General features: G+C 45.1%; 1 protein-coding gene across 3 annotated transcripts in view; it reads left to right on the top strand.

Annotated features, from left to right (window-relative positions):
- The first annotated feature begins 608 nt into the window (after positions 1-608).
- NUP153 (nucleoporin 153) overlaps positions 609-21,258 on the top strand; it is a 43,724-nt gene continuing 23,074 nt past the window's right edge. For 2 of the 3 annotated variants that reach the window (XM_071553232.1, XM_071553234.1), the window contains exons 1-5: positions 609-1,064; positions 16,694-16,910; positions 19,003-19,251; positions 20,632-20,771; positions 20,854-20,982. In XM_071553232.1, the coding sequence (XP_071409333.1) occupies positions 969-1,064; positions 16,694-16,910; positions 19,003-19,251; positions 20,632-20,771; positions 20,854-20,982 (831 nt within the window). In that variant the 5' untranslated portion in view covers positions 609-968. The remainder of the gene's footprint in view (positions 1,065-16,693; positions 16,911-19,002; positions 19,252-20,631; positions 20,772-20,853; positions 20,983-21,258) is intronic. The other variant, XM_071553231.1, reaches the window with a different exon arrangement.

Here is a 21,258-nt window from a genome sequence, read left to right as displayed (position 1 = left end):
AGAGGCAACGGGCAGAAACATGCACAAAAGTGCCACCTGGATAACGAGGAAGAAGGAGGACTGCACATGGAACAGGTTGAACTGGTGGGGATATTCAAGAACCGTCTGGACGCGATGCTGTGCCATGTGCTCCGGGACGAGGTTGGACCAGATGACGCACTGCGGTCCCTTCTACCCCGGCCCGTTCTGTGAAGCGCCGCGGGGAGCGAAAAAGGCGGAGGAGCCGCCAGCGCCCGCACAACCCACCGCTCGCAGCCTTCGAGCATCCCGGGATTGGCCTTTTCCCTGGACGGGGGTCGGGACAGAGCGCAGCACGCGCGCGCCTTTCCCGCGCAGTCCCACGCCCCCTTCCCGCCCTGCGCGCGCGCCCTTCCCGCGCAGCCCCGCCCTCCTTCCCGCCCTGCGCGCGCGCGGGCGGAGGGGGGGGGGACCGCCGGCCCCGCCCCCTGCCGGCGCCGCTCGTGTGACGCGCCCGCGCGGGGCAGTGACGCGCGCGCGCGGCCCCGGGGCGGCCGCCGTGTGGTTGGTCGGTGGGTCGGTCTGTCGGTCGGTCAGTCAGTCAGTCGGCGGGCGGGCCGGGAGGGGGGTGAGAAGCAGGAGGTGCTGCGGGCGGGCGGGCAGACAGACAGACAGACAGACAGCGCACGGGGCCGCGCCGCCGGGCGGGAGAGCGCGAGCGAGGAAGGGGGCGGCGGCGGCGGCGGGAGCGAGCGCGCGCGCGGGGAGGGGCGGGGCGTGGGGGGGGGGGGGAGAGCCCCCTCCGCGCGCGCCCCCGCGCGCTACAGGCCGCGCGTGGCGGGCGGGCGGGAACGAGGCCGGGCCGGGCCGGGCGCGTCCCCGCGGGGCCCGTGACGGTGACAGCGCGGCCGGGCCGGACCGGGCCGCAACACCGGGAGCAGGAGGAGGACGGGGAAGAGGAGGAGGAGGAGGAGGCCGCCGGCGGCGCAGGGGGGAGACCGGATCGCATCATGGCCTCTGGTGGCGGCGGCGGCGGCGGCAAGATCCGGATCCGGCGGCACCACCTGGGCGCCGGGAAGCCTCCCTACACCAGGAGCAAGCAGCAGGTGAGGCCGCGGGGCTGCGCCCGCTCCGCCGCGCCCTCCGCTCCCCCAGGGCCCGGCCCCTTCCCCCGCACGGCCCCACGTGCGCCGCGCCGGGCCGGCATTTCCCGGTGCAGCGGGCGGGGAGCACCAGGAGGAGGAGAAGGAGGAGGGAAGGGTTTCCCGCCGGGCCCGCAGGGATTGTGGGAGTTCCGGCACCGGCGGCCCGCGAGGGGATCGCGGCTGCCCTTTGTGTGCAGCCCCTGCCCCGCTCGGCAGGAGGAGGAGGAGGCGCTGGGAAGGGGAAGGTGCGCAGGTCCCCCCGCGGGATGCTCGTTTTGTCTCCGCGCTGCCCGGTTAAACCGCGGTTGAATTGGTTTTAACTGCGTTACTCAGCGTAGCTGCTCTCCAGATTTAAGTGCGTTCGCCTTTCTTGACGAATTCCAAATTGCGGGTGAGTCTGTGAGAATGCTGTGTAGGTAGGCACCTTCCATTGTGGTTTTTTTTTCTTGTTTTAGGATGCTGCCTGCAGAACCATCGAGTCTGCATCTGGTCGTTTCTTTAATGCCTTGCCTGTGCTTAAATACGCAGTGCAATTAAAATGCAATTCTAATTCATAGGGCATTTTTTTCTCCTTTGTATTGTAGGCCAGAGTAGATGGATAAGAAAACAACCAGTTTGTAAATTAATAAAAACTTCTACACCATTTAGTGGCTTTAGGCGGGAGAATCAAAGATCCTTCCGAAGTCCTGTTTGTCAAGAAATTCCAAGATGCTCAGAGAGTGCTTTTCCACGTGTATTTATAAACGTGAAACTGTTTACATTATAAAATCGGTGATATAAGCTCAGGCATTGAATATTACATGCAAATTGAGGGGTTGTTATGCACGAGTTGCTGCTCACTTAGTTTTTATTATTTGGGAAATACTATACTTAGTGGTTTTTTATAGTGCACTGATCAGCAGTGTTGTCCTTGTAAAGCTGGCAGGGTGATGCTTCACCCAAAAAAATCTCTGCACTCACAGAGCAAATGTTGAAAGCTCTGACGTGAACAACAGAATAAAGTGAAATTGCAGTATCTTCTATGTATTGATACTGTGTAGATGGCTGATAAACCTTATCCATGAATTTAAAATAATTAGTGGAGATGGTTTTCTGACTCTTCTATTGTTGTCTTTGTGTTTTCCAGTAGGTTTATTTAAACAATGTGCCAAAGCAAACACGTGCTTGGGGATATCTGTGAGATTCTGAGTAGAGAATGGATGCTGTAAATTGAATATATAGACGAAATTAACAAGTAATATATTGGGGAAAATATGGTAAATATGTTGTCAGATATCTGCATTTGTTATGATGGATAGCTGTTGTAACCCTGTGCAGGCTGCTGACGTGGATTACATTAAAAGAGGAGCTCTGGGTAGATAAATGACTTAAATTGGAGTTAATCAAAGTGTTCTGATTTTCAGTATCACATCAATTCTGCAGAAGTATTCTGTGATTTGGTGTTAATTGTCTCTAAGTGAAGAGTTTGGGAAGTTGTGAAAGTGCTCAGTGCAGTCTTGATGTGAGGTTATACTTCTGATTCTGAACCTCTGCTCCACTAATTATTAGCAGTAAGTAAAGAAATACTTTATTAGAGCTTTTGTAAGTGCTTGCAGTCAAGACAACTCTCAGTCTCATCATCAAGCTCTGAGGGTGCCTAAGCACTGAACAAAGAATAGCTAAATAAAGTTCCTAGAATACCTGATTTTTTCCCCCTTGAATGAGAGGTGAGTAGCACAATGCCAGGCTGACAATTTGAGTTGTGGTGTCATGTTTTTTGGCATGTTGTTATGCCTTTTTTATCTTGTTATTTGCCACAGTCTCCTGGTGAGCTGGGTCAGGTGGGAATTCGCCAATCATGCCCAGTATGAGCTGCAGAGTTCTATTAAGTGCAGCAATGGCTTTGGAAGGCAGCTGAAAGAGGAGATGCTGCTGCTTTTCAAAGATGCTTAGCTAAAGCATTTGTTCAGAATGTGGTAGACCCTGCTTCAGATTCCTTTTTTGCCTGGAGACATCAACCTACATCTTCCACTCTCCAGGCAAATATCCCAGTCGTCAAACTGTGTGTCGTCTTCACTTCTCCTGACTGAAACTGTGTTATTATCCAGAAAGAGAATGTGATTCACTGAGCCAGGAAGAGCATGGATAAGAAGATGTTGCCTTCTAAGACATACAGGCTCTGATCCTTTATTTCACAGGTTATTTTATATATTCCTGGAATAAACATGCAAACCATAGTATTTCCTGCCCTTTTCTCCCCAAGTGCCTGATAGAGAACTGTGATTTATTACCTTTGCCTCTGTGTTTTCTTAAGTCTGGAGCATTTTTTTAGACCAGCCTTCAAATAGGTGAGGTGAGCAGACACTCAGGATCAGGAACTTTAACTTGGAAGATGTGACTTGCAGCTTGTGTATTCTGCTGGAAGATGAAGGTACAGATTCCCCCACAAGTGAAGGAACTAAACCATAATATTTTCCTTTCTGACCTACCATCCTGCCTTAGAAGAAGTGCAGTCAGCAGCTGTATTGCTAAACCAACAAACAAAAAGTAGCAGCATCGCTGAGATGGTATTGGGATCCTGGCCTGGATCCAAACTAGCGTGGCCAGCAGGCCCAGGGCAGTGACCCTTCCCCTGGACTCTGCCTTGGGGAGGCCACACCTTGAGTGTTGTGTTCAGTTCTGGGCCCCTCAGTTGAGGCAAGAGATTGAGGGGCTGGAGCGGGGCCAGAGAAGAGCAACGAGGCTGGAGAAGGGACTGGAGCACAAGTGCTGTGGGGAGAGGCTGAGGGAGCTGGGGGTGTTTAGCCTGGAGAAGAGGAGGCTCAGAGGTGACCTCAGCACTGTCTGGAAGTGCCTGAAGGGAAGTTCTGGCCAGGTGGGGGTTGGTCTCTTCTCCCAGGCACTCAGCAATAGGACAAGGGGGCACGATGGGCTCAAGCTCTGCCAGGGGAAATTGAAGTTGGAGATGAGAAAAACTTCTTTGCAGAGAGAGTGCTCAGGCATTGGAATGGGCTGCCCAGAGAGGGGGTGGATTCCCCATCCCTGGAGGTTTTTAAACTGAGCTTGGCCGTGGCACTGAGTGCCATGATCTGGTAATCAAAATGGGGTTGGATTAAGGGTTGGGTCTTGATGATCTCAGAGGTCTCTTCCAACCCAACTGATTCTATGATTCTATGAACTCATCCACCATGAAGATTTTCAGCGCGTTTTTCTCAGAAAGAAAAGAACCTTTTTGTACCTCCCTCTTGGGTGTTCCTGGAGCAGAATTGCAGAGTTCTCCTCATTGTCTGTGCTTTCTGGCGGCAAAATGTTGATGGCTGATTCAGGTCACACCTTGCCTAACATGCTCCCTGGTTGCTCAGCCACCTCGTACTGAAATATCCCACCTCCTCCTGCACTGTTTAAGCAGCTTAGGCAGGCATTGAGTTAAAATTACGGCTTCTTTGGGAGCTGAGCACATGATGCAGGCAAGGGAACTGCCATGGGTGTTGTGTCCGGATGTGGCCTCAGTGCCTCTTAATAGTGACGTGTCCTGGTCACTTCACTGAACTAATGACTGGAATTACTGGTGGGGATGTGTTAATGGGAGGAGTGTTTACACTGCTGACTTACTGAGCTTCTGGGGTGGGATCTGTGTGTTCCTATTGTTAATTTGATGTTTAATGTGCTTTTGTGTGTTCCTGTGCTGGTTTGGCATCCTCATCCAGTTGCTAAATGTGTCTTAGAGGAGATGAGACTAAAAACTTCTTTATTAGATAATTAACCATTGAAAGTGTCAGTGAACTTTGATACTCCTGGACTTCTAAACTGAGACAAGCAGATTGAAGTAGGAGAAAAAAACGTTTACCTGAAAAGTGTTTAACCTTCCCATAAACTTGTACATATATGTTAAGTTTGAGCTTAAAGCTGTTTAATATCAGAGATTATATTTGTAAATTGAAACTTCTGTTTTTTGCTTTTTCTTACGTGCCCGTGCATATTTATAAAGTAGATGTGCTACACTGATAATACAAAGAAGTCCCAAGGTGTTTTGGTGAATGAAACCAGCTTAAGTCTCTGCATGTTTGTAGTTGGTGTTGTGCTGATTAGTTAGGACATTACCCGACAGAGGGGACCAGAAGGCTCTGCTGAAAGGCACTTTCACTGGTCCTGAAAGCCGCTCTGGATCGGTGAGTTTCACAGTCATGGAGGTTCTTTCCAGAGGGAATAGTTAAGGATCAGGAACTTTAACTGTGTTTAAATGCAGCCATGGTTAAATCATTGCATTGTCACCTGCTGTTAACCCTGAAGTCACTGACTGCTGGCAGATGGGATCTCACAAACCACCAGGTTTATTTTGTGAGGAAATTTTGAAACTGCTAAAGAGTTCCTGGAGTGTTGGTTTAACTCCTGTCAGCAGAACTGCACCTTGAAGCCTGCTCAGGTATTTGTCTGCAACTTTATGCTTGTTTAGTAGCAGGCTGGCACATTGTGCTAAAACAGATTTGAAGAAATGTTTAATGTGTATTTAAAGATTTGTTTTGAAAGGATGGGCTAGGAGTCATCATCAGAAATTTTGTCTCTGCCTCAGCAATATCAAATTGTACTGGCAAAACAGATGTTTAAATTTGGTACTTGGCTTCCTACTGCTGCCATAAACAAAAATGTATCCTAATTGGGAATAACTTGTCAAACTGAGATAGTGACAGTTTTTTCTCATTTAGGCTAACAGTACTGTCAGTGGTACAACAAATTGTAGCTGATGATTGCTGTAGCATTTTATTACTATTCTGGGGTTTATCTTGCAAAGTGTTGTCGTGACAGTCTGTGAGGCTGTGAAGTATTGGGGAAAAACAGTGTTAGTGATTGGTATCTTAGCAGGAGAAAAAAGCAGATGAAATAATTGACTGTGTTAGCTGGGACACTCCGAGTTGTCTTTGGTTGCTGGCAGCACATCACTTCCTCTGGGTTATTTATTCCTCCAGCCAGTAATTAGAACCAGTTCTTGCTCCCCTGCCACGGACAAACTGAGCTGCTGCTGGTTCTGGGGACTGTGGGAGGACAGAGTTCCAAATCTCTCTTGTGTTGAGTTCAAAATCTCAAAAATGTTTGAGCAGGGGTGTTTCAGATGGTGGGCTGCCATTCCATTCTGCAGTGAATTCATAACAGAGAGGGATGAGGGACTCAGGGGACATGGGACGAGTGATGGTTGGTGTTTATTTTATCTGGACTTTAGCAATGCCCTCAGTGTGGTCTCCCATGTGGTGAAATATGGATTTGTCAGGTGGACTGTGACTGGAAAACCAGTGGGACCATTGACCTCAAAGAGTTGTGGTACAAAGTTCCAGTGGCAGCCCATGGCTGGTAGAGGCTCTCAGGGGTTGATGTCTTTATTAAAAGCTGGGATGAAGGAATGGCATGAATCCTCAAGAGGTTCCCAGATAATATTGGACCTGGGGTGACTTCAGCCCTGTGGTGTGATGAAATACAGGGCTGCCATTGAGGGTTCTTGACAGAGATTGGCTGCCAGGAACCTCATGCATTTTAAAAAAGGCAAATCTTAAATCCTTCACCTGGGTGGAAAGAACCCCACCTACCTGCTGGACAGCAAACTGAACCTGAGTCAGCAGCATGCCCTTGAGGTAAGGAAGGCCAACTGCATCCTGGGAGGAGGTGTTAGTGAGAATGTGGGAAGGATGTTCTGGGAGTTTCTTCCCCCGTATTCAGCACTTCTGGGACTGCATCTGGAGTGTTGTGTTGAATTTTGGCCTCTCCAGTACAAAAGAAACATAAACATAGGTTGGCATACTGGAGTGAATCTGGGTCAGGACCAACAAAATGATTAGAGGGGCAGAGGAGTAAATTGCAGATTTCCCTTCAAGAAGAGAGTAGCTAAGGGGCTTTTTTTTCTAGGTTTGCTGTTTTGCAGACTAATTTTTTTAAAAAATGCCTTATGTTTTTTTAGTGGTAGGTCATGTGATACATATTTCCATTTTTCTGCTATTAAGTTGTAAAAACTGGATTTTTTTGCCTTTTATTGTTGTGTAGAATCAGTATTTATTGCATAGATTTTGTCCATCTGTGATGTATTGAGTAGTGATATTTATACCATTGTGAGGGGAGGGGAACATGTTCCTCAGCCACGTGTGTGCTACTAAGACAACATAATGAAAACTCCATTCTGTGCTTTGTGTAACATGCAGGGTAAGTCCTGTATGCTCCAGAATTATCACAGAATGGATTGGGTTGGAAAAGACCTCCAAGATCATCAAGTCCAACCCTTGGTCCAACTCCAGTCCCTTTACCAGATCATGGCACTCAGTGCCACAGCCAAGCTCAGGTTAAAAACCTCCAGGGATGGGGAATCCACCCCCTCTCTGGGCAGCCCATTCCGATCCCTGAGCACTCTCTCTGCAAAGAAGTTTTTTCTGCTCTCCCAACTTAAATTTCCCCTTCCAGCCCAGACTGTTCTGTGAATCTGTGCATGATACACCTGAGTGCAGGAACTTTGGGGGTGTGTGGCTTAGTTGTGACTGCTCTTATTGTCTCTGTAGCTCTGCTCTTGTAAAGGGTTGTGTGAGAGTGTCCTGGGGCTGACTTTGCTCTTAGTTATGGTAATCACAGAATCCCAGACTGTTCTGAGCTGGAAGGGACCCACAAGGATCATCGAGTCCAACTCTTCAGTCAATGGCCCACACAGGGGATTGAACCCATGACCTTGGCATTATTACAACCAAGTTTTAACCAACTGAGCTGATCTCAGCCCTTACTGAAGCAAATGTGTGTCATGACTCCTTCCCCTATTAGAGCTCAAGGTCTGGTGACCTCCAGGATTGAAATAAGCCAAGCAAAGAGTTAAACTTTCAGCTGGTGTTTTCTTTGAGACTGGATTACAGGTTTAGTGAGGCCCTGAAATACTTAACAAAATATTAAATTAATGGCAAAAAACTATACCAGTATGTGCAGGACTAATATAGGTGCATTTGTAGTTAAAGTCATCCTGAGCTAAGCAGATGAAAATAAGGTTTAAATGTAGCTGTGTTAGGGAATTACTGTGGTGCAACTTTGATAAATATATTTAGTTGTAACAGTGGAGTTGTTCTAATGTCAAGCCTTAGTATTTGTTATTAAACCTACTTTACAGAGTTGTAGAATACATACAGATTGTAGATGCCATTATCTTCACTCACTGAAAAATAATCTTTATGTGAAATGCCAATTTTTCATGTTGCTACTAAGAGAACAGTGCTTGGAAATAGTAGTTAAATCTTTGTGAGATGCTTTGGGTTCTGTCAGTTGAGGTGGGATGAAAAAATATGTCCTGAAAGTCTCTGGTTCCCTTTACAACTGAAGATTCCTGCCCTGCAGCAAAGGTGAGGCTGCCTGAAACTTGACATTTTCAGAATATCATCTTAAAATGTCAGAAAATCTAACAACACCCCCAATGCTGTGGCTGAAGTGACTGTGGCCAAGGGTTACTGGTTTGGTTTCTCTTAGACACCAATTCTTTTTAAAATCAGTCAATCAACCCTATAGACAAAAGTGTCCTATTTAATGTAATTACAGGTTCTGTTGGTTCAGATGAATTGTGAGGTTTAACTTCTGTGTGCACACAATGTCTGTGTGTGATGCTTGAAGGGTAGGAAGGCTTTGAGTTCTGCTAAAATACCAAATTACCACAAGAATAACTAAATGGGATTATTTGGTCACTTCCTTTTAACTTACAGGTTCAAAATTGTGAATGAGTTTGCCATTTCTGTTATCAATTATGTCTGGTGATGTTGAAATACTGTAATGAATTAGATCTTAGTGTACAGAGAATAAAAATAAGATATTCATGCCTAAATAGTGTATTTAAATCTTAAATAGAAAATGGATGTTATACATTGCTAAATCTGACAGCTTGTAGTAATGGCCTTTTAAAGACCATCTGGTGCTGTGGAAAATGTATTTCTTGATCATTCTGATTTTGAGAACTTTAAACTTCTTGTATGTGCAGAAATAAAGTAAAAATAATCAGTTTGAACTGTGGGGTTCCCTTATAGGAAAATAAAGATAATTTGAGCAGCCTTTCAGTTAATGTAGTTGTGCATCCTGTCTGTGAAACAGCTGCAGAAATTTAGCTGTGGCAGTTTTTCAATTAAAAAGTATTAAAGTTCCTTCTTAGATTGAGAAGGAAAGAACTTTAGAACTGCTTGTGAAGTTGTAAGTGAAGGCAGTGTCCAGAATCTTGGAATTTTCATGCCCATAGATTTCCATTTATCACAATGTAATTTACAGCCCCCACTCCTGATCACTGCTGAGGGTTAATTAGAGCCTAAAGTGCCACTTGCTAAAGGAAGGGAGAAAAGTGCCTTGTACTTGTGCTCCCTTTTGTAATGTCACTGTGTCAACTGGAGGTGTGGACAAAACTTGAGATAAAACCCTTCAGTGCCACATGGATTTAACCCAGTGGGTTGGGCACCAGGATATCCATCAGAGCACACACTGGTGGTTTGCACTCAGTTGAAGTGATAATGATATGTACAGATGTGCAAACAGTGCCAAAAAGCACTTGATTTTTCCTGGAAGGTTTATTCCAAAGGTAACTAGACTAAGGAAAATAAGGTTCACTTCAAGCAATAGGAGAGAAGGTCACTGGCATCTGGTAACATAATCTCTTCTTCATGACTTGTAGAAATAAATCTGAACTAGTCTGCTTGCCTTAAATAAAAAAAAAATTAAAATTATTGTTTTTCAAATGTTATATAATTAATATCATTCCTGAAACACATTGTTCATATTAAATCATAAGTTTTATTGTCTTTCTTTCTAAATGAAATATCAAACCACTTTTCTGTTTCCAAATTGAAGCCTCTCCCTAAATAGCAAAAGCAGAGTTAGTCAAAGCCAGTCTGAGTCTGCTGTTGCAAGAGACAATCATGTCCCATCTCCAATTCTGTTCCTGCTTTTGGAGAAGCATCCACTGCAGCCACATAGAATCCTAGAATGGATTGGGTTGGAAAAGACCTCCCAGATCATCAAGTCCAACCCTTGGTCCAACTCCAGTCCCTTTACCAGATCATGGCACTCAGTGCCACGGCCAAGCTCAGGTTAAAAACCTCCAGGGATGGGGAATCCACCCCCTGTCTGGGCAGCCCATTCCAATGCCTGAGCACTCTCTCTGCAAAGAATTTTTTTCTGCTCTCCAACTTCAATTTCCCCTGGCAGAACTTGAGCCCATCGTGCCCCCTTGTCCTATTGCTGAGTGCCTGGGAGAAGAGACCAACCCCCACCTGGTGAGCTCCACCAGTGACCTGCTGCCCCTGAGCAACATTCCTCCTCCTCCTCCTCCTCATCATCATCACTAATTTTTGGCTGGGTGTGTTTAGCAGAGCCTTGATGCAGTTTGTCACTTGGCTGTGTCCCTGTGCTGGTGGCACACACAGGGTGAGCTGAAGAGGAGAAAGGGACAGTGTCTTCATTGCCAGTATGGACACAGGGTGGTTAAAAGAAGGGAGAAGTTTTGTTTCATGTTCCTCAGGTCCTGGCTGTCTGATTGTGCTGTCCTTTGGGCCAGTTCTGGTGCTCTGAGCCAGTTTATAACTCATTAGCCCAGGAGAGAAACGTGTCCTTTTGGCCACATTAATGAATTCAGCCAGTCTGGAGAGTGGCCTGCTGTGTGCCAGAGGGAAGTGTGGGGCATGGAGAGGACACAAAAATTCCTTTCTGGTTTTTCTAAGTGGTTGGAATAATCTGCTCTATCACAGTGAACTTCACCATTAAGGGCAGGTTTGCTTTTTGAGGACTTACTTGTTCATATATTTTAGTAACTTGAACTCTGAAATGGGAAGCAAAGCAGTGTCTGAGAGGCAAAAATTTTATGCTTCTCAGAGGCATGCATGCAGTGAGGTGGAAATCAGCATTTTTATTTTTATTAGCTTTTTTATCCAGTTGTATATTTTACATGTCTGAAAAATTCCTATGAGTGTAAGACTGTTACATAATTTATATATAGTTTTTTTGTACTTAAGCCTTTTGGACTGAAATCAACTCAGTGACAAACCCAGATGTTTTTGAGTAATGCATCACTGCTGAGTGCTCCTGCCAGCACCTTCCCCATCCTATACTATGTGAAAGACCCTCACAAGTTGGAAAAACCATCTCTGATCTGTAAATGTTTTTGGCCAAGAAACAGCCTGCTTTTAAGTTTGGAATTCAAACTGTGACCGTAAACTATTGATTTTTTTAATCTAAATCCTTTGAAGAAATGGTGTTTTAAAGTACTAAGTTACTGTGTATGTTTACTGTTATTTCTGTCTACACATCTTTGGCTTAATGTTGTAACCAGCATGAGTTTGTGAAAGTCAAGTCCTGCTTGACCAACCTGATCTCCTGCGACAAAGTGACCCGTTTGGTGGATGAGGGAGAAAGGCTGTGGATGTTCTCCACATGGACTTTAGTGCAGCCTTTGACAGTGTTCTCCTGGAGAAACTGCCTTCCCATGGCATGAACAGGCACAGTCTGTGCTGAGTGGAAAGCTGGCTGTGTGGCCAGGCCAGGGAGTGGTGGGGGATGGAGTTACATCCAGGTGGTGGCCACTCCATCCAGGTGGTGGCCGCTCCATCCAGATGGTGGTCAGTCCCAGGTGGTGGTAACTCCATCCTCAAGGTGTGGTGACTCCATCCAGGTGGTGGCCAGTCCCAGGTGGTGGCCAGTCCCAGGTGGTGGCCAGTCCCAGGTGGTGGTAACTCCATCCAGGGAGTGGCCAGTCCCAGGTGGTGGTCAGTCCCAGATGCTGGTGGTGGCCAGGGGGTGGTAACTCCATCCAGGTAGTGGTCAGTCCCAGGTGGTGGTCACTCCATCCAGGTGGTGGTCAGTCCCAGGTGGTGGTAACTCCATCCAGGTGGTGGTCAGTCCCAGGTGGTGGTAACTCCATCCAGGTGGTGGTCAGTCCCAGGTGGTGGTAACTCCATCCAGGTGGTGGTCACTCTGTCCAGGTGGTGGTAACTCCATCCAGATGGTGGTCAGTCCCAGAGGTGACCAGTCCCAGGTGGTGGTGGTGGCCAGTCCCAGGTGATGCTCAGTCCCAGGTTTTGTTCCCCAGGGCTCAGTCCTTTTGAACATCTTCATAACGACCTGGACAAAGGGGATCGAGTGCACCCTGAGCAAGTTTGCAGATGACACCAAGTTGGGTGGGAGTGTCATCTGCTGGAAGGCAGGAAAACTCTGTGCAGAGGGATCTGGAAAGGCTGGATGGATGGGCTGAGGCCACTGCATGAGGTTCAATAAGGGGAAGTGCTGCCACCTGCACTTGAGTCACAGTAACTCCAGGTAACACTGCAGGGGTGGAGCAGAGTGGCTGGAAAGCTGCCCAGCAGAAAAGGACCTGGTTGCCAACCAGCTGAACACGAGCCAGCAGTGTGCCCTGATGGCCAAGAAGGCCAGTGGCAGCCTGGCTTATGCCAGCAATAGTGTGAGGACCAGGGACTCACCTGGGTGCAGTTTGGGTCCCTCACTACAAGAAAGACATTGAGATGCTGGAGCACATCCAGAGGAGGGCAACAAATATGGCACTTGAGGACATTGTTTAATGGTGAGCATGATGTTAGTGCTGGGTTCAGTTAGACTTGATCTTAAAGGTGTTTTCCAGCCTTTATGAAAACCAGGCTTTGGGTGTGCCAAGGGAGGATTTGGTTCTTCAGGAGAGGGTTTGGGCCTTGGAAATGGGCTTTTGGAGGTGATAAGGTAGGTTTGACCCATGGGGTTGGGTTTTGTCACCTCAAAGGATGCTTTGATACCACAAATTAAGTCTTTGACCCCTAGAAATGAGTCTCTGGAAGGTTAGAGGAAGGCTTTGAACCCACTAGATTGAAGGCTGAATCCTAAAGAGCAGACTTTGGTCCCTGAAGTGGAAGCTTTGGGAACTAGAGTTTGGGCCTGAAGATGTGCCTTTGGGCTTTGTTGGAACTCTACAAATGAGGCTGTGGACTTTCCAAATGAGATTTGTGGCCTTCAAAGCAACACTCCAGGCCCTTCACATGAGTCTTGGGACCTTAAGAGCAGGGCTGGAACTTAGAAATGAGGGTTTGTGCCCAAACAAGGAGGGTTTGGGCTCTTGGGCAACAGTTGGACATGATCTAAGAGGTCTTTTCCAAGCAGTTCAGTGATTCCATGATGTCAAGCCAGTGTGCCTTGAAGCTGTTACTGTAGTTACTGTTGTTAAGGTGTTTGTATACACAGACTTCGATCTAACAGAGCTGCAGGCACTTGGGAGGATGCACAGATGTTGAAAAACTTGTAAATACCTGTTCATAAACCACTGTGTCTTTCCCCAGTGGATTTTCCTTTTGTTGCCTTTCCTGCTGATGCCTTTTAGGATGAGTGAGTTTGAGCTGAACAGGCAGCAGTTGGTACTGTAGCTCAGACTTGTGAAATCAGTCAGCTAAGGAGCAAACTGTTCACTGCCTAAAATGCTTCTTTGTGCCATCAGAATTGTCCCATTGCATCCTCTGCCCTTTCACCATATTGGGTTTGGTGCCTCTGGGGCCTGGGGAAATCAGGAGTTATGGGCACTAAAGCTGAGTGCCAGCACTGCTGCCTCTGCCCCCAGTCTGGGCTTGGGAACTAGAAGGGGTTTTGTGCAGCAGCACATTCAGAGTAGCCACAGTGATGAAGGTGTTCAGGAACAGACTGGTACGTAATTGTAGCTTGAGGAGATTGGGATCTGAGGGGTTTGCTCAGATTTGGCTGGAGGAATAACCCTGCTGGACTTGTGTTTTGTATTTCACCTCAGAAGCTCCGTTTGCATCAATGAGATGTGCAGTGTCCTTGTCAGCCTTCCAGAGGGATTAATGATTCCTGAGTGGGGAGTTGGTACTGCCAGGGAATGTGGGATGGGCACAGTCAGAGCTGGTGGCACAGCAGCGGCAGGGGGGGAGTGCCCTGTTGCTGACAAGGTAGGTTTGTGTTGTGTGTGCAGGGAGAGGGAAAGGGTGTTCAAACACACCTGCTGGAATTGAAGAATAAGAAAACCACAAGTTAAGATAATATTAAAATGCCAGCTTTAAAGGCAGTGTAAGGCATGACACTTTGAGATGTCCTGGCAAGAGAAAGGAAGTGTGCATGAAGAGCAGGCTCAGAGGTGACCTCAGCACTGTCTGGAACTGCCTGAAGGGAAGTTCTGGCCAGGTGGGGGTTGGTCTCTTCTCCCAGGCACTCAGGACAAGGGGGGCACGATGGGCTCAAGCTCTGCCAGGGGAAATTGAAGTTGGAGATGAGAAAAAAATTCTTTGCAGAGAGAGTGCTCAGGCATTGGAATGGGCTGCCCAGAGAGGGGGTGGATTCCCCATCCCTGGAGGTTTTTAAGGTGAGCTTGGCCGTGGCACTGAGTGCCATGATCTGGTAAAGGGACTGGAGTTGGACCAAGGGTTGGACTTGATGATCTTGGAGGTCTTTTCCAAACCCAATTGATTCTATGATTCCATATTCCAAGGTGTAGTTGGTCCTCAGTGGTGCATTACCTGCCTGACTTGGTCAGGAATCCAACCACAGAGCTTTGCTGATTGGCTTTCAGCTCTGATGGCCAGGTAGGAGATGCTGTGAGGAAATATTTTCCTTTCTTTTTTTTTTATTTTTTTTCTTCTTTTTTTGTCTGTGTGTATGTGAATAGACATACCTGGGGGCTGTGGTTTACTTTTCAGGGGGCAGATGTTTGGTTTTTTATCAGGATCTGCATTTGATGATGTCTCATTCATAGTGCCTGCATAGTTCTTTCACAGTGCCTTAAATCAATATATTTTGCAGACAGCACACAGAGGTGCATTTCTCTGTATTTTACTTTCTCTTGCTTTGGCACTAAGCCAGCATTATTCTGGAGCAGAAAACCATGCTGCCTGTGTCCCACTGTGCCCAGGCCAGATGGAACAGGCCATTAGTCCTTGCTGTAGTGTTGTGGCTGTGCTGAGCGAGCTCCAGTTGCTGGTCTGGGTTGGAAGTTACCTGTTGTTACCCAACTGATGATGTGGGGAACACCAGCAGGGCTGCCCCTTGCAAGAAAGGCTCAGAGCAGGCTGGTTTTAGGTATGGATGGTAACATGTCACCTTGGTTAATTATTAGTCTAGCTAGATTCTTAGTTACTCATTTGGATTACTAATGATGGGCTGTTTACTCTTCTGGATGCCTTTGGCTCCTTCCTTCTTGAGTCTCAGGTGGCTTTCAGTCCTGGGAGGATTTCTTGAAGCCTCTTTTGTGATTCTGTTCTCCTGATGGAGAAACTCTCCAGCAATAGTGCTGATAGTAGTGCTTGTTTCTGTGAAAAGGCTTTTATTTTCTACCTTCCCTTGATCCTCTTTCCTTGCTCCCCTCTTAACTCCAGATTCAAGAGTGTCTAATTTGTTTGTAGCTCCTGTAAGGATGAAAGACTTGACAGAGAGATACGGGCTTCTTTTTACATTTGTGTGCTGTTTTTTAAGATAAATACAGCAGAGTTCTTGTCTCAGAGTTGTTTACTAGACTAACTACTACATTTTCAAAGAATAGTCTTAATTTTCTACATATGAATAACAATTTGTAGAAAATTTTGTGGCCTAAGCACAGAATAAACCCATAGTAGGCTTGTCTTTGATACACGTGTTAGCAAATGACAGTGGAGTTCAACAAAATGTTTAACTCTTGTTACTTTTTAGTTTCCAAAGTGTTGAAATTGTGGAAATAATTTCCCTTTTGCTTCCAGCTTGGGTTCTGTGGGTGCAGTCAGAGTAAGGGGGGGAAGTCCACGCTGCAGGCTGAGATTTGACAGGAAGGAGTGTTGAAATATTCAGGACATGATGATGAACAAGTGACTGCCTCAAAAAAAAAAAGGTAAATAAATATTTCATAAGTGTAGAATGTGGCAAATAATTGACAAATTTTTGTAAACTTGAAGTGACTTTTAGATATTCATTAATTGCAGATTATTAAGGTTTGGAGCCAGAAAACTTTAACATACCATGAAAAGAAATTTGATTAAATTGGTTGTATTGAACAGTCACGTAGTGAGGAATCTTGTTCAACTATAGCAGTTTCTTCCAGGATTCTTTCAGGATACTCTGAGTGTAATAGTGGGGTTTTAATAAACATTGCTGCAGTTCAGCAATAGAAAGAGAAATTTAAATTCACTGATTTTAGCAGCTGTTGTCAATATTGCTGTAGATAATTGCTGAGCCTCTGGGTTTGGTGGTTTTCCAAGTGAGAGCATTACAAGGAGTCCTCAGAAAAAGTGTGTACAGTGGGAGTTACTTAGAAATAGGATTTCCTGTTGACCGTGTGACTTGACAAGCCCCTGGTGAACTTTGGCTGTAATTTCAGAGTTTTGAACGTTGCCAAGGCCACTGGGAAGTGCAGAAATTGATGGGTTAGTACGAAGTGAATCAGAGTGAGGTGAAATTTTGTCACGTGTGTTCCAGAATTAAAGGAATCCTGTGCCAGGGATCCACCCACCTCTGTGTTACCCATCTGAGTGTTGCTGTCTAATGCCTGTCTTACCCATCTGAGTGTTGCTGTCTAATGCCTGTCTTACCCATCTGAGTGTTGCTGTCTAATGCCTGTCTCCAAGGTCTGGGCAAGGTGCATCCCAGACTATCCTGACTGTGTTCCTGTGTTTTTCTTTCAGCTGGGACTCATTAGCAGAGTGACTGAATCAGTGAAAAACATCGTCCCGGGCTGGTTACAGAAATACTTCAATAAAAGGGAAGATAAATGTGTGGATACAAATGAATCTCCAAATGAGGAAGAGAATCCAGTCAATTACCACCATGATTATGCAAATGAAGATGCCGTGCTAATTGATGGGAGAGTCACGCCTGAATCAGCAAGAATTAATTTGGAAGGTGTGTGAAATATCATTTATTGTTCTGACCATCTGTATTTATTCACAGGTTTCTAGTTCTGAATCTGAATTTCTAAGGGAAGCTAGAAGGAGGATTTTGACAAAATAATAAAGAAAAAAAACCCAACAAAATACCCCAAACCAAAACTCAACCGACTGAACAAAAACCCCAACAAAAGCAAAAACAAAGAATAAAAAACCAAACTTTTTGAAACTGTCTTTCCAGACTGTAATGTTTAAATTGCAGAAAAACCTGAATGTTGACTCAGAGCTCTGGAAAGTCATCAGTGAACTTCAGGTAGACAACTAGCCCAATTCAAAATATTGATAATATTAATTTGTGAGGGTACTGGGTCACATTTTCTTTTCAAAGGATCTGGAATGGAAGTTTAATTTCTGAGGTAATAGAAACATTAATTTGTTTTGTCCTCAAAGCAAAAGGCCAGATGCTACAATGCCCCAAGATTACTTCTCATGTCCTGTTTTGTTTTTTTTTTTTCCTTTGGGCTTCTTCAATCAATTTATTCAATTTCCTTTTTGATTTATTAAAGATCTGGGGAACTTTTTTCTGACATTATTCTTTTTAAAATATTTTGTAATATTAAGGTGTGTCCTGGAGTCTTTGAAAACTCCTTGGCACAGAAGTTTTCAACCCCTTTACTGTATAGAAGATTAATCTGTGATTTGTGTCTATGCCTCTCCCTGTTTCTGTAGTAAAAATTTGCATATATTCCCATTTGAGTTTCTCTGGAACTCTTGTTTTTAATAAGGAGAGAAAATTTGTCTGAGCACTTACACACAACCATCTGTGTGGAAAGTCATTTGCTGCTGTTGACAGAATAAAAAAATAAGGAGGAAATACCTTTGTCACCTAATTGTAAATAAGGACATTATTGCTTTCTGTGTAGCTGTAGCTTGAGAGTAAGTTTGTATAAAGGAATAGAGGAGGTCTCCATGAATGAGGAGCACGTGTTGGCTTTGCTGCAGGGCTGTGTGAAAGGACCTTTCAGTAGGAACAGCTGCACAGCAAACTTTCCAGCTCCACAAAATTGGGAGCAGATGGGACCCCAGAACCTTGAATAGCTTGTGTTGCAGTCTCTGGATGTTGTAGCCTAATCCTTCTTGCTGTAGTTAATAATATTTTTTATTATTAATTATATTTTTAATTTTAGAAAGCCTGTTTTTTCAGCTCTGAGGTACCAGAGTGCTGGAGCCACTTTCTTTATCTCAAACAAAACCATCCTAAAAATCATCTCCCAGGTTTTTTTGAGAATTACCCACCAGTACTGCAGTGGTTATGGAGATTCCAGAACCTAGTTTAAGCTTCAGTGCAAATACCAAGAGGATAATGCCTCAAAATTCCCAGAATTCCTGGGAGAGGCTGTAGATTTACATGGATGTCAGGCAGGATAGCCTTTAATAGCTGTTCTGTTCATGTGGCAAGTAGGAGCTGTGAGATGACTTTTTACAGGAATCTTACAGTGTTTACAGACTCTTCTCATGAAGAAAAATGCCCTCCTTGCAATCAGACCATGCTGCTTCCTTGTCCTTTGTGCCAAAATCTCAAAAATCAATGGAGAGGAGATAATTTTGCCTGTACCTGATACAGTAGAATTTGGGAGGGGCGATGATGACACCAGAACAAATAAACCCCCCAAAATCTCAGCAAATACACGTTTTTCATGTTGCATCATCTTTGTTACAAGATGATACAAACTTGAGAATTGTCTGTAACATCTCAACTGCCTCAGATTTTGGAAAGCTCATTGCAAGTGTGAGCTGCAGGAGGAGGAATTTATGCGTGTTTGGTTTAGGGAAAAGCACAGTTAAATCTCTTGAGTGTGGGGTCAGGATTTGGTGTTGTGAAATCTCATCATTAACTGCCTCTTAATGTGACATGAGTGCTTAGCATTGCCAGCAGTGTTGCTGTTGCAGTCAGACACATGAAACCCTATCTGGGTGAAGAAGTTAAAATCAGCTTCTCTATTTCTGTGCTCAGAACTTGGCAATGGCGTTGCTGTTGATAGAAAACAAGTTTTGGCTGCTGTGAGCTTGTCTGTAGGAAAGCTGATTGTCTCACTCCTCTTGCTCAGAACCATCCACAAGCAGGTCTGCCCTGAACTTCTCAGATGTGCTGACCAGGCCCTCCCTCCATCGGAGCCACCTGAACTGTGCTGTGTTGGATTCCCCAGTCCCACACTGTCAGCCCTCCACATCTGCCACGCTCGGCATTGGCAGCCCTGGGCTGTCTCTTGTGAAAGAAATCAAAGATTCTACCTCTCAGCATGATGATGATAACATCTCAACAACCAGTGGCTTCTCCTCTAGAGCATCTGATAAAGGTAAATTTCATGTTCTCTGATTTATTTGGTAACGTGAAGTATTTTGTGTTCTTTAATATTTGACATTGCCTTAAAGTAGGTGAATGTCAGCTTTGGTTGTTAGAATTAAATTAAAATTTTAATATTTTAGAAGTATATAATCCCATCACCTTTTGAAGGGAAGTTCTGGCCAGGTGGGGGTTGGTCTCTTCTCCCAGGCACTCAGCAATAGGACAAGGGGGCACAATGGGCTCAAGCTCTGCCAGGGGAAACTGAAGTTGGAGAGCAGAAAAAAATCTTTGCAGAGAGAGTGCTCAGGCATTGGAATGGGCTGCCCAGAGAGGGGGTGGATTCCCCATCCCTGGAGGTTTTTCAGCTGAGCTTGGCCGTGGCACTGAGTGCCATGATCTGGTAAAGGGACTGGAGTTGGACCAAGGGTTGGACTTGATGATCTTGGAGGTCTTTTCCAACCCAATCCATTCTATGACTCTGTGAAATATGCCATGCTTTGGAATACATTTATGAGTCCTTGATGCTCTGAAAAGTTGATGCTGGTAAATACACTTTTAGCCAGATTACTTGTAAATCTTGATCTGGGACAGTAGAGCTGAAGAGGATTTGCTGTAGCTTGACAACTAGGTTGACTACCTGAAGGAGCAGTGGCCCTGAATATCTAGCTCACAGCTGGTTAAATGTGAATAAACATAGGTGCCAAAAACACAAGAGGTTTTCTTGTGTGTTTTTTTTTTTTTACCCAGGAGTCAATAAAGGAACTACTCTGATTGAAAAAGTTTGGGCTCCTTTTTTTGCTTTTCTTGGTAGAAGGCATCAGTTGTCACTACTGCCATGTCTTTCACTGAATTTAGCAAGGAATGTACACAGTTTTAAAGAAAAACAAAATCAGAGTACTGAAGACATTGGCAGATGGAGGCACAAGTAGAAAAGATTTTAAATACATATCATTTGGAGATGGTAGTGGATGACAGAAATATGCAATGATGGATTGGGCAAATATGCCCAAGAAGAGGGGGGAAATCATAGGAAAAGCTTTGTATCATTATAGATGTACCAGTGTTTCTGCACTTCTGTTTTATTTTACCATGAAAGAATCAAAAATAGAATTGCTGTGCACTGGAAGCTTTCTGTTACCTTGTGCATGCTTTTGAAGGGTTATTGAAAGGAAATGTATTTGCAGTTCTGTGTGCAGGGTTTAGTTCAGAGTTGACACTTTGTTTTCATACCATATGTGAAATTTATCTGTTTGAAGAACCCTGAGGATTAGAGTGCTGGAGAAATGAGTATTAAGGGACTTTTTCAACTCTGGAGTTAGTGTGATCTTTAATATTACAGTTCTCTCTGTATAAATGGCATTTCCTTACAGCATGTGTGTCCTTTTGGCAGATATCACAGTCTCAAAAAATACTTCAGCACCACTGCTCTGGTCCCCAGAGGCTGAAAGATCTCATTCCCTCTCCCAGCATCCTGCATCCAGCTCTAAAAAACCTGCATTCAATTTATCTGCTTTTGGATCTCCCTCTCCTGTAAGTAATGCACAGCATCAGTTTTGGTCAATTTGAATGTATAGCCATTTTACTAACAATTTATCATGATACCTTTCTCTAGTCACTTGGAAACACATCTGTCTTTAAGACAAGGCAGCTTGGGGATTCTCCATTCTACCCTGGCAAGACCTCTTATGGTGGAGCAGCTGCAGCAGCAAGGCAGACAAAAGTGCAGGTTTCTCCTTATCAGGTATGAGAACAGTGTGTGAAAATGTAATCAAAGTACAGGATGGGTAACTCTGCCAAAAAAGCTCTGAGAGGGAAACTGGACACTTATAATGTGACAACAGTTCCTATTTTGCCCTCTCAGCCTACAAGAGTGAAAAACTCCAATTCTTGTTTAAATTTTCAGTTTATGTAGACCATAATGCACAAGAGTTGCATTTTAGTTGCTGGGTAGTTGTTTATAGTTGGGATTTCCACTGTTAAGTCTTTTCCATTTTCTACCATTGTCTCTGACTGTATT

This window comes from Pithys albifrons, chromosome 4 (assembly GCF_047495875.1).
Source record: "Pithys albifrons albifrons isolate INPA30051 chromosome 4, PitAlb_v1, whole genome shotgun sequence".
Taxonomy (NCBI): Eukaryota; Metazoa; Chordata; class Aves; order Passeriformes; family Thamnophilidae; genus Pithys; species Pithys albifrons.
This window is presented reverse-complemented; position numbering and strand designations above follow the sequence as displayed.